Source organism: Drosophila takahashii, chromosome 2L (assembly GCF_030179915.1).
Source record: "Drosophila takahashii strain IR98-3 E-12201 chromosome 2L, DtakHiC1v2, whole genome shotgun sequence".
Taxonomy (NCBI): domain Eukaryota; kingdom Metazoa; phylum Arthropoda; class Insecta; order Diptera; family Drosophilidae; genus Drosophila; species Drosophila takahashii.
The window spans coordinates 3,651,267-3,663,292 of NC_091678.1; the positions used below are offsets into that span (position 1 = coordinate 3,651,267).

Below are 12,026 nucleotides of genomic sequence, written 5' to 3' on the forward strand. Positions count from 1 at the left end.
ATTTGGATGTTTTTTTTCGAAGTCGATCGGCCAGTTTATACAATTTTTTAAACCCAAATTTACTTTTAAATAATTGATTCCGAAAGTAAAATATGTAGAAACTATAATTCTCATTCAGGTGTAGAATTTATTGTGAAAATATTGAATACATTGTAAAAGCAATTTTTACTCAACCTTGAGAAATGCAATTGATTTATGGTTAACCACTCAAACGTTGACTTTGTCGACGTTCAGGCTCTTCGACAAGAATGTCAGAATATCGGTGGCTTCCTCGATTCTCTTCGAGGTGGGTTTGCCAGCTCCATGGCCTGCCTTCTGATAGACGCGCAACAGAACCGGGTTGTTTTGGAACTCGGAATCGCGAACAGCCTCCTGCAGGGCGGCAATGAATTTCAGCGAATGCAAGGGACTGACACGATCATCGTGGTCGGCCGTCAAGATCAAAGTGGACGGGTATTCCGTTTCGGGGCCCTTCGGAGTGTGTACATTATGCAGCGGCGAAAACTTGTACAGATTCTCAAAGTGCTCCTTCTCCGATGGGTTGCCGTAGTCCGAGCACCAGGCGTGTCCAATGGTGAATTTGTGGAAGCGCAACATGTCCATTACTCTGTGGAAAGCATTTAATTTATTTAACTATATAAGTTAAGACCTTAGAAAGGCTCTTTACGAACCCAACTTGAGCAACAGCAGCTCCAAACAAATCCGGACGTTGGTTGATACAAGAGCCGACCAAAAGTCCGCCATTGGAACCTCCCTGGATTGCCAAACGGTCCTTGGTTGTGTAATTATTTTCGATCAAGTACTCGGCAGCCGCTTGGAAGTCGTCGAATACGTTCTGCTTGTTCAGCAGGCGGCCGCCGTTGTGCCACTTCTCGCCATATTCGCCACCACCGCGCAGATTCGGATAGGCGAGCACGCCATCAAAAGTGTCAATGAACATAAGCCTGCAAAGAATCAGGGATTTAGTCAAAGGCAAATCGAGATATAGCTAAATACTCAATACCCTGAGAGTCCGAAGGATGGCAGCATGCTGATGTTGAAGCCTCCGTAGCCATAAAGAAGACAAGGTCGCGGCTCAATGCTCTCAGCTTTTTTCCTAATTACAAACATCGGCACCTTGGTGCCGTCCTTGCTTTTGTAGAAGATCTGTTCGACGGCGTAGTCTTCCCGGCGAAAACCTTCCAAATTGAGCTTAATTTCGCGAAATACTGTAGGCGACTGGTCGGGTGTCTTGAAATCATATTGATAAATGGAGCCGGGGTTCAAGAAGGATGAAAAGTTGTAGAATATCTCGGAATATTTCTTCTCTCCCGAGGTTCCCACAATGGTGCCGATATCCAAGTCAAATTCACGCAGCAGTTTTCCATCATTCAGGGAATTGACTTGCAAGACGCTCTGGAAAAATAAAACAGTGAGATCACTAAAAACTAATTATCTCTTTGGAACATTTACCTTCACGTCTCTAATGTAGCAAACGAGCAACTTATCAGCATCAACGCACTTAACCCAGTCCAAAACATCCGAGTTGTGCTCCTATAAAAGGTAAATCCGTAGTAAACAATCTTATCTGCGGGTGAAAGCAATCTAAACTCACGGCTATGAGCGTTTCCCATTTGTCCTCCTCTGGTTTATTGAAGTCTATGGCAATAACTTGATAATTTGGTGCATTTTTATTTGTACGGAAGAACACTTTGGAGCCTTCGTTGGTTATGTACTGAAGATAGATCGTAAGATGAATATATTTCGTAGAAATTCCCGACATTTACTCACATCATAGTCCGCCTCGAATTTCTCCACAATTTTCTTAACACTCAGTTTGGAGTTTATTTCTGCGCCTGGCTTCAGGTCAGCATAGAACACAATATTATCACGGCAATCCTTGACAATGGCCAGAATCAAGTATTTTCCGCAATCGGAGACGGTAGATTGGCTAGTTAATAGAGTACAAATAATTATCCCGGTCTTAAATGACTTCTTATAGATTCTTACATGCGCCACGAAGGTTCTTCGGGAAACTCAACCACTAGGGTATCCTTATCTTGACTTTCTCCCACGCGATGATAGTAAAGTTTTTGATTCTCATTTTGCTTAGTCTCAGATCCATCAGTTTTTCCATCTTGATCGGGGTATCTCTGGATAAATCAATTTTTCATTAAGACTGCTGTTTGGAAGACATTCCATACTTACACCGTAGAAGAATCCCTTATTGTCTTTTGTCCACGAAATTTCGGAGAACTTCACCTTTTCGAGAACTTCGCTTAAGTCCTTACCAGTCTGGGCATCCCGAATGAGGATCTTGATCCAATCGGAACCACTTTCGCTCAATCCATAGGCCATGTACTTGCCATCTTCGGAGAAGGCCTTTTGGGTCAGGGCAATCGTACCGTCTTCGGACAAGGTGTTCGGGTCCAGAAACACTTTGCTTTCACTTTCGTCGCCCAGCGATTTCTGCTGATACATGACACTCTGGTTTTGCAGGCCAGTGTTCATGAAATAATAGTAGTAGTCGCCATATCGCATGGGGCATCCGTATTTGGGATAGTTCCACAGCTTGGTCAGCTTGGCGTTGAGTTTCTTCCACTCGTCACCATTTTCAAGGAACGGCCGGCTTATGTTGTTCTGGGCGTTGACAAACTCCTCGGTTTCCGCCGAATCGGGATCCTCAAGCCAGCGGTACACATCTTTTATCGGCGTGCCGTGGAAGTCCTCCTCCACAGTTGCATCTTTTCGTGCCACTGGATAGGCGAGCTTTTTGGACAAGGTGCTTGACATGATGGCTCTCGTATCTTGCAAGATATACACGTATATCAATTATTTCCCTTTGAAGCACATGTAATCACACCGCACGGGCTATTTAAATGTATACTCACAAGTCAAAGGCAATTCTCGATGAATGTAATTCCTGGGCAGTGCTTTGGGAACAATTAGTTGGCAAAATCGGCGATAGAGCAATGGGCCTCGGCGATAAAGCAGTTTGCTCGTATGCATTTGCAAAATTATCAATGCAAAAATGGAAATCTAATTTTCGTCGGTTTCGATAAATAACAGGGGCACTCCGTTCATTTGGCTACTGTAATGCCATCACTATCGGTGTGAGCTTATACCTGATATTTAAGGATGCTTCGACTATTATCTATTAAAATTAATAAAAGGAACGCAGTCTGACTTATCGGGGTGTATTTTATTTACCGTTAAACTAAATTTCGTTGGAAACGAGCCGTACTTCTTCGACATGAAATCCAACCGTTCTTAGGATAAAATTAAATAATTAAAAACCCATAGATGAGTAACATCTGTCGACGCAATGTTCTATTAAACTCAATTGAAACTTTATGTAAATTATTTAATATTACAGTTTCAACTGAGGGGCGTTTTCTCGTCCGGATGCTAAACTAAGCTTACGTTTTAAAACTAGAAATGGAATTCTGTAGTTTTATACTCTTATTTCAACATTCAAAAGAGAAAGCGGACTAATTTTTATTTATTCTGATGGTAAACATCTAGTCATGTCTATTTATAGAACTTACCATTAACAAAATCATGCAGGAATACCCCATGTAAAATATCAATTAATGGCAGGTGTGAACAGACAACTGTGGCTCAAAATTAATCGCCCCGTGAACAGATTACCTCTGTTAGACCATATGTTCTGTGGACGAGTCAAGTTGAAATATAAACACAACCGAGCAAAACCGTCCGTGTCTTATGAATTGAATCGGAAATAGCCGCTGAATTATTTCATTTGATTTGTTAGAAAGGAGGAAGTACTTTATTTGATCGGTATGTACCTGTGTTTTTATTTTTTACGCCCCAATTACGTAGGAGAATTTGACTTTTCCCATATTTAATTTCCATATGTATGTTTTTCTTGGTCAGCAACTTGTGGGCACAAATGTATGTATGTATGAACACATAAACAAACATTAGCTGCATTTGAATGTATTAACTTAACTGACTTGTTAAAATGTTACTCATTTACTAAATGCAATATTTATACTTAATTACGAATGTGGGCGCAATTAAGTATTGATTACGGTTAATAATATAAGTGGGGGATATTGTAACGGTTTTCTACATATTTGTTTTTGCTGACTTAACAATTTTAGTAGAAGTGACCTTGTAACTTAGTCTTTTTTGAGTTTCTGCGAAGATGTTTTTTAAGCCCGTCCTTCGATTTAATTTAATTTATTATTATTATTTTTAGATCAAAAAACATTATGATTTCCGAAGTAGACCTCGTAAATAAGGACAGTACAGTACGAGTTGCTGTCAGGTAAGTTAAATATTATTGTTTTTAGCAAAGTTTTTTAAAGCTTTATTATGGAATTTCAGAATTCGACCTCAAAACTCAAGAGAACTAATAGATATGTGTCGCATCTGTACGACAGTAACTTTTGGAGAGCCTCAGATTTTTCTAGGGTCTGACAAAGCCTTTACTTTCGACTATGTCTTTGATACTAATTCGAATCAGGTAAAGTTTGAAACTTACAAGTTTCTCCAATGTTTGTAATTATTTTACCATAATTTTTAGTGTGATATATATTCGGAATGCGTGGAACGATTGGTGGATAGTACGCTGCATGGCTATAATGCCACTGTGCTGGCTTACGGACAAACAGGATCTGGAAAGACGTATACGATGGGCACAGGTTTCGACCATGAATCCGAATCATCGGAGTCCGTTCTACTTGGCATAATTCCACGGGCGGTTCGCCATATATTTAGTGGTATCGAACAACTGGAGGCCTCTAGCTCAAGCTCCGAACTGCCAGCGGCTGGTGGAAGTCCGCAGTTCAGTCTGGCTGTTCAGTATATCGAATTATACAACGAGGACATATTCGATCTGTTGGACCCATTTAACAAAAATAGCAATTTTAAGATACACGAAGACGCCAGCGGACAAATAACCATATCTGGGGCGTCAATAAAGCCAATCTACCAACCGCAAGATGCCTTAAAGTAAGTGGAATTCATTGATATTGGTTCAAGTATGTAATGTTATTTTTAATTAATTATTTTTAGGTACCTTCAGCAAGGAGCTTTAGCTCGCACCACTGCTTCAACGAAAATGAACGATCAGTCGTCGAGATCCCACGCTTTATTTACGATTTTCGTGCGCAGACAACGTTTACTCGCCCCTAATGACAATGTTTCGGATAACGATTTGGAAACCCTAACTTCCAAGTTTCATTTTGTTGATCTAGCGGGTTCCGAAAGGCTCAAAAGGACTCAGGCCACAGGAGAAAGGGCTCGCGAGGGTATATCCATCAATTGCGGGCTTCTCGCCCTGGGTAATTGCATTTCGGCGCTAGGAGATAAATCCAAGAGAGCTTTGCACGTACCCTATCGGGACTCGAAACTGACCCGCCTTCTTCAGGACTCTTTGGGCGGCAATAGTCAGACTCTAATGATCGCCTGCGTGTCGCCAAGCGATAGGGATTTTATGGAAACATTGAACACCTTGAAGTACGCCAACCGAGCACGAAATATTAAAAACAAAGTGAAGATAAACCAAGATCAGAGTTCTCGAACGATATCCCAGCTGCGTAGGGAAATTGCAGCATTGCAGATGGAGCTATTAGAATACAAACAGGTAATGTGTTTCTTTTGTTTAGTAATGGAATAATTCTTTAAACAAAAATGTGTTTATTTTCTATAGGGAAAGCTTGTGGTAGATTGCGAAGGAAACACAACTATTTCGGATACATTTAACGAGAATACGTTGCTTCTTTCGGAAATCAAACGACTACAGCAACGCCTAAAGTCGTTACAAAACACCGTCGTCACTTTGACCGAAAGGAATGCGGAACTGAAGATAAAATTCGATTCCAATAAGTGGACTAGTGACGATAGCTCTGATTTTGAATTAACAAAGGTGGTAGGACAATATATGCTGGAGATCGAACAACTCCAGACCAAACTAATTGAGTCTGAAGAGCATCGTAAGCAAATGGAGATTTCGGCAGCACATTCACCCAGAAACGCCAAGCCCGTTTATGATGGTATGTATTATTACTTGGAATCTATACTTTACACCAACTTATATTGATTATTTTTATAGGTGATATAATAACAAAGGCTAAAAGGGATTTGGAGAGGGAAAGGGAGATGTTAATGTCGCGTTCATTGCCTGGAATACAAAATCAAAACGTTAGTTCCGAAGAAGCAGAAGTTAACAGTAGTGATTCGGAAGGTAAGAAATCTTAATTAAATATATTGAACAATGGTAATAAAATTAAAAATATTCACAGCAGAGGGAGTAGTAAAAGACCTGGAAGCCATTGATAACGATATCGAAATGAGAACGAAGCTAATTGAACAGTTGGAGTTGACCAATGAGCGATGTGAACTAATGCGAATGCACTACGAAGAAAAACTATCTGTGTTGTATTGCAAAATCGAGAACACGCAAAAGGAACGCGACGATGTTCTGGCAAATATGGGTAAATAAATTATGCAAAAATAGTGTCTAAATAATGTCTATATATTCGTTATTTTTATAGCTTCATCTGTATCAGTTCCATCAAAGGATAGCTTGAAAAAAGTGAAGACAGATTATGAGGGCAAGATAAGCCACATGCAAATCGAGCTCAAGAAATTGCAGAATGCCCAAAGAGAACATCTTCGACAACAGCAAAAGCTCAAGTCCCACGAAGTCAAGATAAATACGCTGCGCAGTGAGCTGAATGAATTGAAATTCACAAAAGTAAGGCAATACCTTCTAATTCTGTATACTATTGCAATCACATTCTCTTTATTTTCTCAGGTTAAGTTGATGAAAAAAATGTCACAACAAACCAGTCGCCACAAGGAAGAGGACAGTCGAAAATCCAAGGAAATTGCTCAGTTATTAAAGGAACAGCGTCGTCAGAAAAATGCCGTATTATCTTTGGAGGCCAAAGTGACTGCAAAAGAGCAAATTCTAAAGCGAAAAACCGAGGAAGTTATTGCCCTTCGCAAAAGTCAAAGGGGAAAGTCCGGCCAAAGAGCACCTCTTCACCTGACTTCGAAAATTGCCACTCTGGATGGCTTCACCTCTCGAGCCGCACGACATCGATGGGAAAATCTATATCGCACCATATTACACGCGGCCAGAAACAGGCAGCTAATCACGCAGTTGGAAAAGGAGCTGGAGCGACTAATTTTGGAGCGAGAAGATCTCTCCCGTGAGCTGAACATAATGGAGAATAGTTCGGGAGCCGAAAGGCGAACTGATGAGTTCAACGAAGTGGACAATCTGAAAACAAACATAAGTTATATTCAGGAGAATATAGAGCATGTGCAGCAGGCTATAATGGAGTTCGAGGATTCAAAAGACACCATGCAGAGCGATGTAAACAAGATTCAGAGCCTGTTGGACGAGGTCTCAACCGTGGCGGAGGCTAAATTCATTCTTCAGAAGTTCTCCGACAGCTCCATAGTAATGTCCTGCAATTTGGCCATTGCCGAATCTCATTCACAGGAGCAAGAATCGCTGCTGAAGGAGGCTAAGCAAGAAAGCAGCATTCAACAGCAAATATTACAACATTTCCTAACGCAAAATAGTAATGTGCATATAGCTGACATATTTGATTCCCTAAATCTCAAGGGCAGTAACCTCGTAAATAGTGTAAATCCAGGCTCTCAAAAGTCGTTAGTAAGCAACGCCACATATGACATCCCGCAGGATGACAAATTGTCGGACTCTACGCACGTGGAAATGCGGAGGACGACGAGTAGAAGTCCTTCACCGTTTGGAAATGCAGATCCGTAAGAATTACAAAAAAAATAATACTAAATGCATAATATTTAATCACTATCTATTAATAATTTTAAATTAATTTTTTTTACAGGTTTGACAAAAGCCCCAAAGTGCGTAGAAGGACTGCCAAGCGACAAGATCTACTTTTTGGAGACATGGAACTTCCAGAACAGGTAAGTGGTACTTATTTTGAAATTCCTTTTACCATTTAAGCCAAATATGATTTCATCCACCAGACTAATAATAAAATGACGTGATCATGCATTTGAAGATGAGGTCATAAAAACACAAGCCGCTGCTGGAATTTAAATTATATCAAATTATAACGTCTAGCGAACAAATAATCAAAAGACAGGGCCATTATTTTGAAAGGTAAGCTAAACTGTTTAAATTTTAACATATATTTTAAATAAAATTATATTTTTATTAGTTCTTGCAGACTTTCAAATCAAAAACCACTTTTATTTTAATAATGTTAAGGATGAGATCCTCGGAAAATAAAGTGTCTTTTGCAATTGGTGTCTTCCCAGCCATTACAATTAAACAAATTATAGACAATATAATAATAATATATTAATAAATTATTTTATTAGATTTACACACATGTTATACTTAGAATGAAAAGAATAAACTTGACTTTAAATTTAATTTTGAGGGCAAACGTTTGTTAAGCTGAAAATAAAACAAAATACAAATAAACTTTAATAAAAAAAAACATGTATTTCATTCGGATTTCTTTTAGATAAATATTTAAATTGAACACTCACATTTAATACAAAATTAAAAATAAAGAAAAAAATTGTCACATAATTGGAATACCCCTAACAATTTCCACAACGACTCGCCATTATTGTTCCGCTATCTTGACATTTATCGAACTATCGCTTTTTACCGGCATTTCTGCAACATTTGGCTTGGATTTGGATTTAATTGTATTTTTCACAAAATAAATAACTTGTAAAAATGACGGACACGAATGGACCCGCTGTGCGCATGCCTTGGTAATTTGTAGTTAGATCTTAAAGGTCCACAAGTAATCTGAATGGCTATTTCAGGGTGGAGAAATATCGTCCCAGTGGTTTAGATGATTTGATATCTCACGAGGAGATAATATCAACAAGTAAGCTTCGGTGTTTTGTAAAATAATATGATTATAATAATGCCTACATTTACCTATAGTAACCCGCTTTATAAGCCGCAAGCAGCTGCCCCATTTACTCTTCTATGGTCCACCTGGCACGGGCAAGACGAGCACAATTCTGGCCTGTGCCCGTCAACTTTACTCGCCGCAGCAGTTCAAGTCCATGGTTTTGGAGCTCAATGCCTCGGATGACCGAGGAATTGGCATTGTGCGGGGTCAGATCCTCAACTTTGCCTCCACGCGAACCATCTTCTGCGACACCTTCAAACTGATCATTCTGGACGAGGCCGATGCCATGACCAACGATGCCCAGAACGCCCTGCGTCGCATCATTGAGAAATATACGGACAATGTGCGCTTTTGTGTGATTTGCAATTATCTCAGCAAAATCATTCCGGCCCTGCAGTCGCGTTGCACCCGCTTCCGATTCGCCCCATTATCCCAGGACCAGATGATGCCCCGACTGGAGAAAATCATTGAGGCTGAGGCGTAAGTTTCTGAACTTTCGATCCTTCCTCTATTTCACTAATTCTTTCCATATTATTAGTGTTCAAATAACTGAGGATGGAAAGCGGGCCCTTCTAACTCTGGCCAAGGGCGATATGAGAAAGGTTCTGAACGTTCTGCAAAGTACCGTGATGGCATTCGACAAGGTCAACGAGGATAATGTCTATATGTGCGTGGGCTACCCGTTGAGACAGGATATAGAGCAGATTTTGAAGGCCTTGCTATCTGGCAACAGCTTGGAGGACTCGTTTAAAAGTATGATTGCACTCTGAATGTAAAGATCCACATCTAATGTTTTCTTTTTCACAGCTGTGGAAAGTGCAAAGTATGCCAGAGGTCTCGCGTTGGAAGACATCATAACAGAACTGCATTTGTTTGTCATGAGACGTAAGTGTTTGACTATATCATAGTGATTTTAAATGAGTAATTTATTTCCTTCAGTTGAATTGCCAATGTCGGTTATGAACAAGCTTATTGTGAAGCTGGCCCAAATCGAAGAAAGATTGGCCAAAGGATGCACGGAAGTTGCTCAAACGGCAGCGCTGGTGGCCGCCTTCTTCATCTGCCGCGATATGGTTTCAATGGAGAAGTAAAGGTGTAGTTTTGAACAATAGGCTATAAGAGATTATTAAATAAATAAAAATAAAACAAAATTATTATTTTTTAACTTTTAATATAAGACAAAATCAACATTTTTATTAATTACAAGATGTAAGAAACGTTAAATTAATAATTAACATTCACATTAACATTCTCTGATCTAAACTTTTTGAGGAACTCATCGACCTTCCCGAAGATGCCGGTATTCTTGTCACGGCACCATACATCTTCTGGTTTTATCTTCACACGTTCCAAAGCCTCCTGCGATTTGTCCTGAATGCGAGGGTCGTCCTCGTTAAATCGTAATACGCAGGTCCCAATGCACTTCCCCTGATCAAACTCGTAGATGACCAGGTAGTAGTAGGGCTCGTCGGCGTAGCGGTAGGACTCCTGTAGCACCAGTAGGGTATTTGGATCTTCTTTGAGACCATCCTGTGGCTGCGATTCAGGAATCTCATTTACCGGCTGTTGCTGTGAAGAGTCAATAATATTGGTTGTATTATCTGCCTGCGATAAATCAGAAATCATTGTTAAAGATTGTGGCTGTGGCGGTTTATAAATCATTATTTCCGGTTCAGTGGTCTGGTTTGCATCCTGTGACTGTGTCGAATCGGAAATCTCGATTACCGACGTCTCCTTATTTACTCCTTCAGTAATCTGGTTTCCATCCTGTGGCTGCGTCGAATCGAGAATCTCGATGATCGACACCTCAACATTTGGCGTAGGCGTCTCCTTAGTAGCCTTTTCCTTCGGCTGACTGGCAATCACAGTGATGTAACTGGAACAACTAGAGGAACTCATTTCGCAGTCATCCTCTTCGGAGAAGACAGGAGCCTGCGTCACGGGGAGATTAGCCACAGCTGGTCCGATTTTTTTCACATAAAACGAGGCATTCACATGGTCCTCCGCGGCGGCACCAACAGCAGAAGCATCCAGGTCGCGCGCAGGCCTCTCGGCTATATTCCTTTCCAGTTCCTGGCACGTGGAGCACTTGAATTCGGTGGGCTCGGTGCCTTTGGCCAGTCGAACGCTGCCTGCCAGGCACTTGGAATGGGCACCGGTGCAGCCGCACAGCTTGCAGGATAGAATCAACCAGGTGCTTTTGTTGTAGAACCTCCCATTCTGCGACAGGCATTTCACCTCGTCGCATCGCAAATTGCGCTCGTGGAGCTCCCTGTAGGCGTTCGGCTGCTTCTCCCACATGGCATCGCGATCTGGAACGAAAACCGACTGTTTGCGGATGGAATCCCTGAAGCTCTCCGCTCGACACCAAATGCAGCGGAGGTAATAGCCCGACATGAGGGCGTAGCGACGCATGCAGCTCTTGTGGGCGAATCCCCGGCGACAGCAGTCGCCGTAGGTGATGTTGAACATCTTGAACATGTAAATGGGCACCAGGCAAATGTCGCAGATGCGTTCCTCCGGCGGATGGGCCACCAATTCCCGCTGATACTCATCCTTCGGGGCGCAGGCGTCGCAGTAGCTGTGATACATGCCAGTGAACTCAAAGACGCCGTGGTTGTGATGGCCGCACTTCAAATGGAAATAGGCGCTGCATCCGTGGCACTGAATGCTGGCCGAGGGCTTCGTGCAGTAGCAGCACTTCCTCCTTTTGGCGGCAGCTGCCTCGTCGCGGATGTCGCGCAGCAGGAAGCCCAGAATTCCGCTGGAATCGTTGCCGCGCTGCGGCAAATTGGTTGAGAGGAGCTGAAAGAAATCAAAATTACTGGGTGATATTCCTCCACTGAGCAATGCAATACGCTTACCAGGCAATAGTAGTGCACGTGCAGCTGCCGTTGGACCATAAACTCGCCGAAGACCAACTCATCAACCTCCTTGGATTGGCAAATTTCGCACTTGGCCAGCTCTTTTAACTCCACTTCCATTTTAAAAATTTCACTTATTTTTGCGCGATATTAGGAGCAGGGTTGCCAGCTCATGGTAAATTAAAAAGTAAGCAAACCTATCGACAGCCGAGACACCATCCTAGCATAGCAAATACACCCTCCGTACCTATCGATAGTCGCAGCTTAGACC

At 41.6% G+C, this 12,026-nt stretch overlaps 4 protein-coding genes across 4 annotated transcripts; 2 read left to right on the plus strand and 2 right to left on the minus strand.

The window, feature by feature from the left end:
* Window positions 1-102: 102 nt before the first annotated feature.
* On the minus strand, window positions 103-3,031 carry LOC108062062 (prolyl endopeptidase). Its single transcript, XM_017148574.3, has 9 exons — window positions 2,871-3,031; window positions 2,188-2,786; window positions 1,990-2,132; window positions 1,771-1,930; window positions 1,595-1,714; window positions 1,453-1,533; window positions 1,004-1,395; window positions 672-944; window positions 103-607 (listed from the first exon to the last, which is right to left on the minus strand). Exons 1-9 carry the CDS (start codon window positions 2,986-2,988, stop codon window positions 208-210), a joined length of 2,286 nt encoding a protein of 761 aa, XP_017004063.2. The 5' UTR covers window positions 2,989-3,031; the 3' UTR covers window positions 103-207.
* Window positions 3,032-3,628: 597 nt separating this feature from the next.
* Window positions 3,629-8,407, plus strand: Klp31E (kinesin-like protein 31E). Its single transcript, XM_017148663.3, has 13 exons — window positions 3,629-3,780; window positions 4,205-4,273; window positions 4,333-4,471; window positions 4,532-4,959; window positions 5,023-5,593; window positions 5,660-6,002; window positions 6,062-6,193; window positions 6,252-6,443; window positions 6,504-6,706; window positions 6,767-7,749; window positions 7,833-7,914; window positions 7,978-8,113; window positions 8,172-8,407. Exons 2-12 carry the CDS (start codon window positions 4,218-4,220, stop codon window positions 7,996-7,998), a joined length of 3,150 nt encoding a protein of 1,049 aa, XP_017004152.2. The 5' UTR covers window positions 3,629-3,780; window positions 4,205-4,217; the 3' UTR covers window positions 7,999-8,113; window positions 8,172-8,407.
* A 195-nt stretch (window positions 8,408-8,602) lies between these two features.
* Window positions 8,603-10,021, plus strand: RfC3 (replication factor C subunit RfC3). Its single transcript, XM_017148509.3, has 6 exons — window positions 8,603-8,742; window positions 8,797-8,861; window positions 8,921-9,371; window positions 9,430-9,644; window positions 9,699-9,776; window positions 9,831-10,021. Exons 1-6 carry the CDS (start codon window positions 8,705-8,707, stop codon window positions 9,980-9,982), a joined length of 999 nt encoding a protein of 332 aa, XP_017003998.2. The 5' UTR covers window positions 8,603-8,704; the 3' UTR covers window positions 9,983-10,021.
* Window positions 10,022-10,115: 94 nt separating this feature from the next.
* On the minus strand, window positions 10,116-12,019 carry pie (pineapple eye). The gene is made up of 2 exons (XM_017148548.3): window positions 11,756-12,019; window positions 10,116-11,696 (listed from the first exon to the last, which is right to left on the minus strand). Exons 1-2 carry the CDS (start codon window positions 11,873-11,875, stop codon window positions 10,116-10,118), a joined length of 1,701 nt encoding a protein of 566 aa, XP_017004037.2. The 5' UTR covers window positions 11,876-12,019.
* Window positions 12,020-12,026: the final 7 nt, after the last annotated feature.

Excerpts from the sequence above, each read along its gene's own strand:
- LOC108062062 (XM_017148574.3), bottom strand. The coding sequence starts at position 2,988 with ATGCATACGAGCAAACTGCTTTATCGCCGAGGCCCATTGCTCTATCGC. Across the intron at positions 2,787-2,870 it reads TCGAGAATTGCCTTTGACTT|ATACGAGAGCCATCATGTCA; the intron begins GTGAGTATACAT and ends ATATCTTGCAAG. Across the intron at positions 1,715-1,770 it reads AATTCGAGGCGGACTATGAT|TACATAACCAACGAAGGCTC; the intron begins GTGAGTAAATGT and ends ATCTATCTTCAG.
- Klp31E (XM_017148663.3), top strand. The coding sequence starts at position 4,218 with ATGATTTCCGAAGTAGACCTCGTAAATAAGGACAGTACAGTACGAGTT. Across the intron at positions 6,194-6,251 it reads TAACAGTAGTGATTCGGAAG|CAGAGGGAGTAGTAAAAGAC; the intron begins GTAAGAAATCTT and ends AAATATTCACAG. Across the intron at positions 7,750-7,832 it reads CCGTTTGGAAATGCAGATCC|GTTTGACAAAAGCCCCAAAG; the intron begins GTAAGAATTACA and ends TTTTTTTTACAG.
- RfC3 (XM_017148509.3), top strand. The coding sequence starts at position 8,705 with ATGACGGACACGAATGGACCCGCTGTGCGCATGCCTTG. Across the intron at positions 9,372-9,429 it reads AAAATCATTGAGGCTGAGGC|TGTTCAAATAACTGAGGATG; the intron begins GTAAGTTTCTGA and ends CCATATTATTAG. Across the intron at positions 9,645-9,698 it reads CTTGGAGGACTCGTTTAAAA|CTGTGGAAAGTGCAAAGTAT; the intron begins GTATGATTGCAC and ends TCTTTTTCACAG.
- pie (XM_017148548.3), bottom strand. The coding sequence starts at position 11,875 with ATGGAAGTGGAGTTAAAAGAGCTGGCCAAGTGCGAAATTTGCCAATCC. Across the intron at positions 11,697-11,755 it reads ACGTGCACTACTATTGCCTG|CTCCTCTCAACCAATTTGCC; the intron begins GTAAGCGTATTG and ends GATTTCTTTCAG.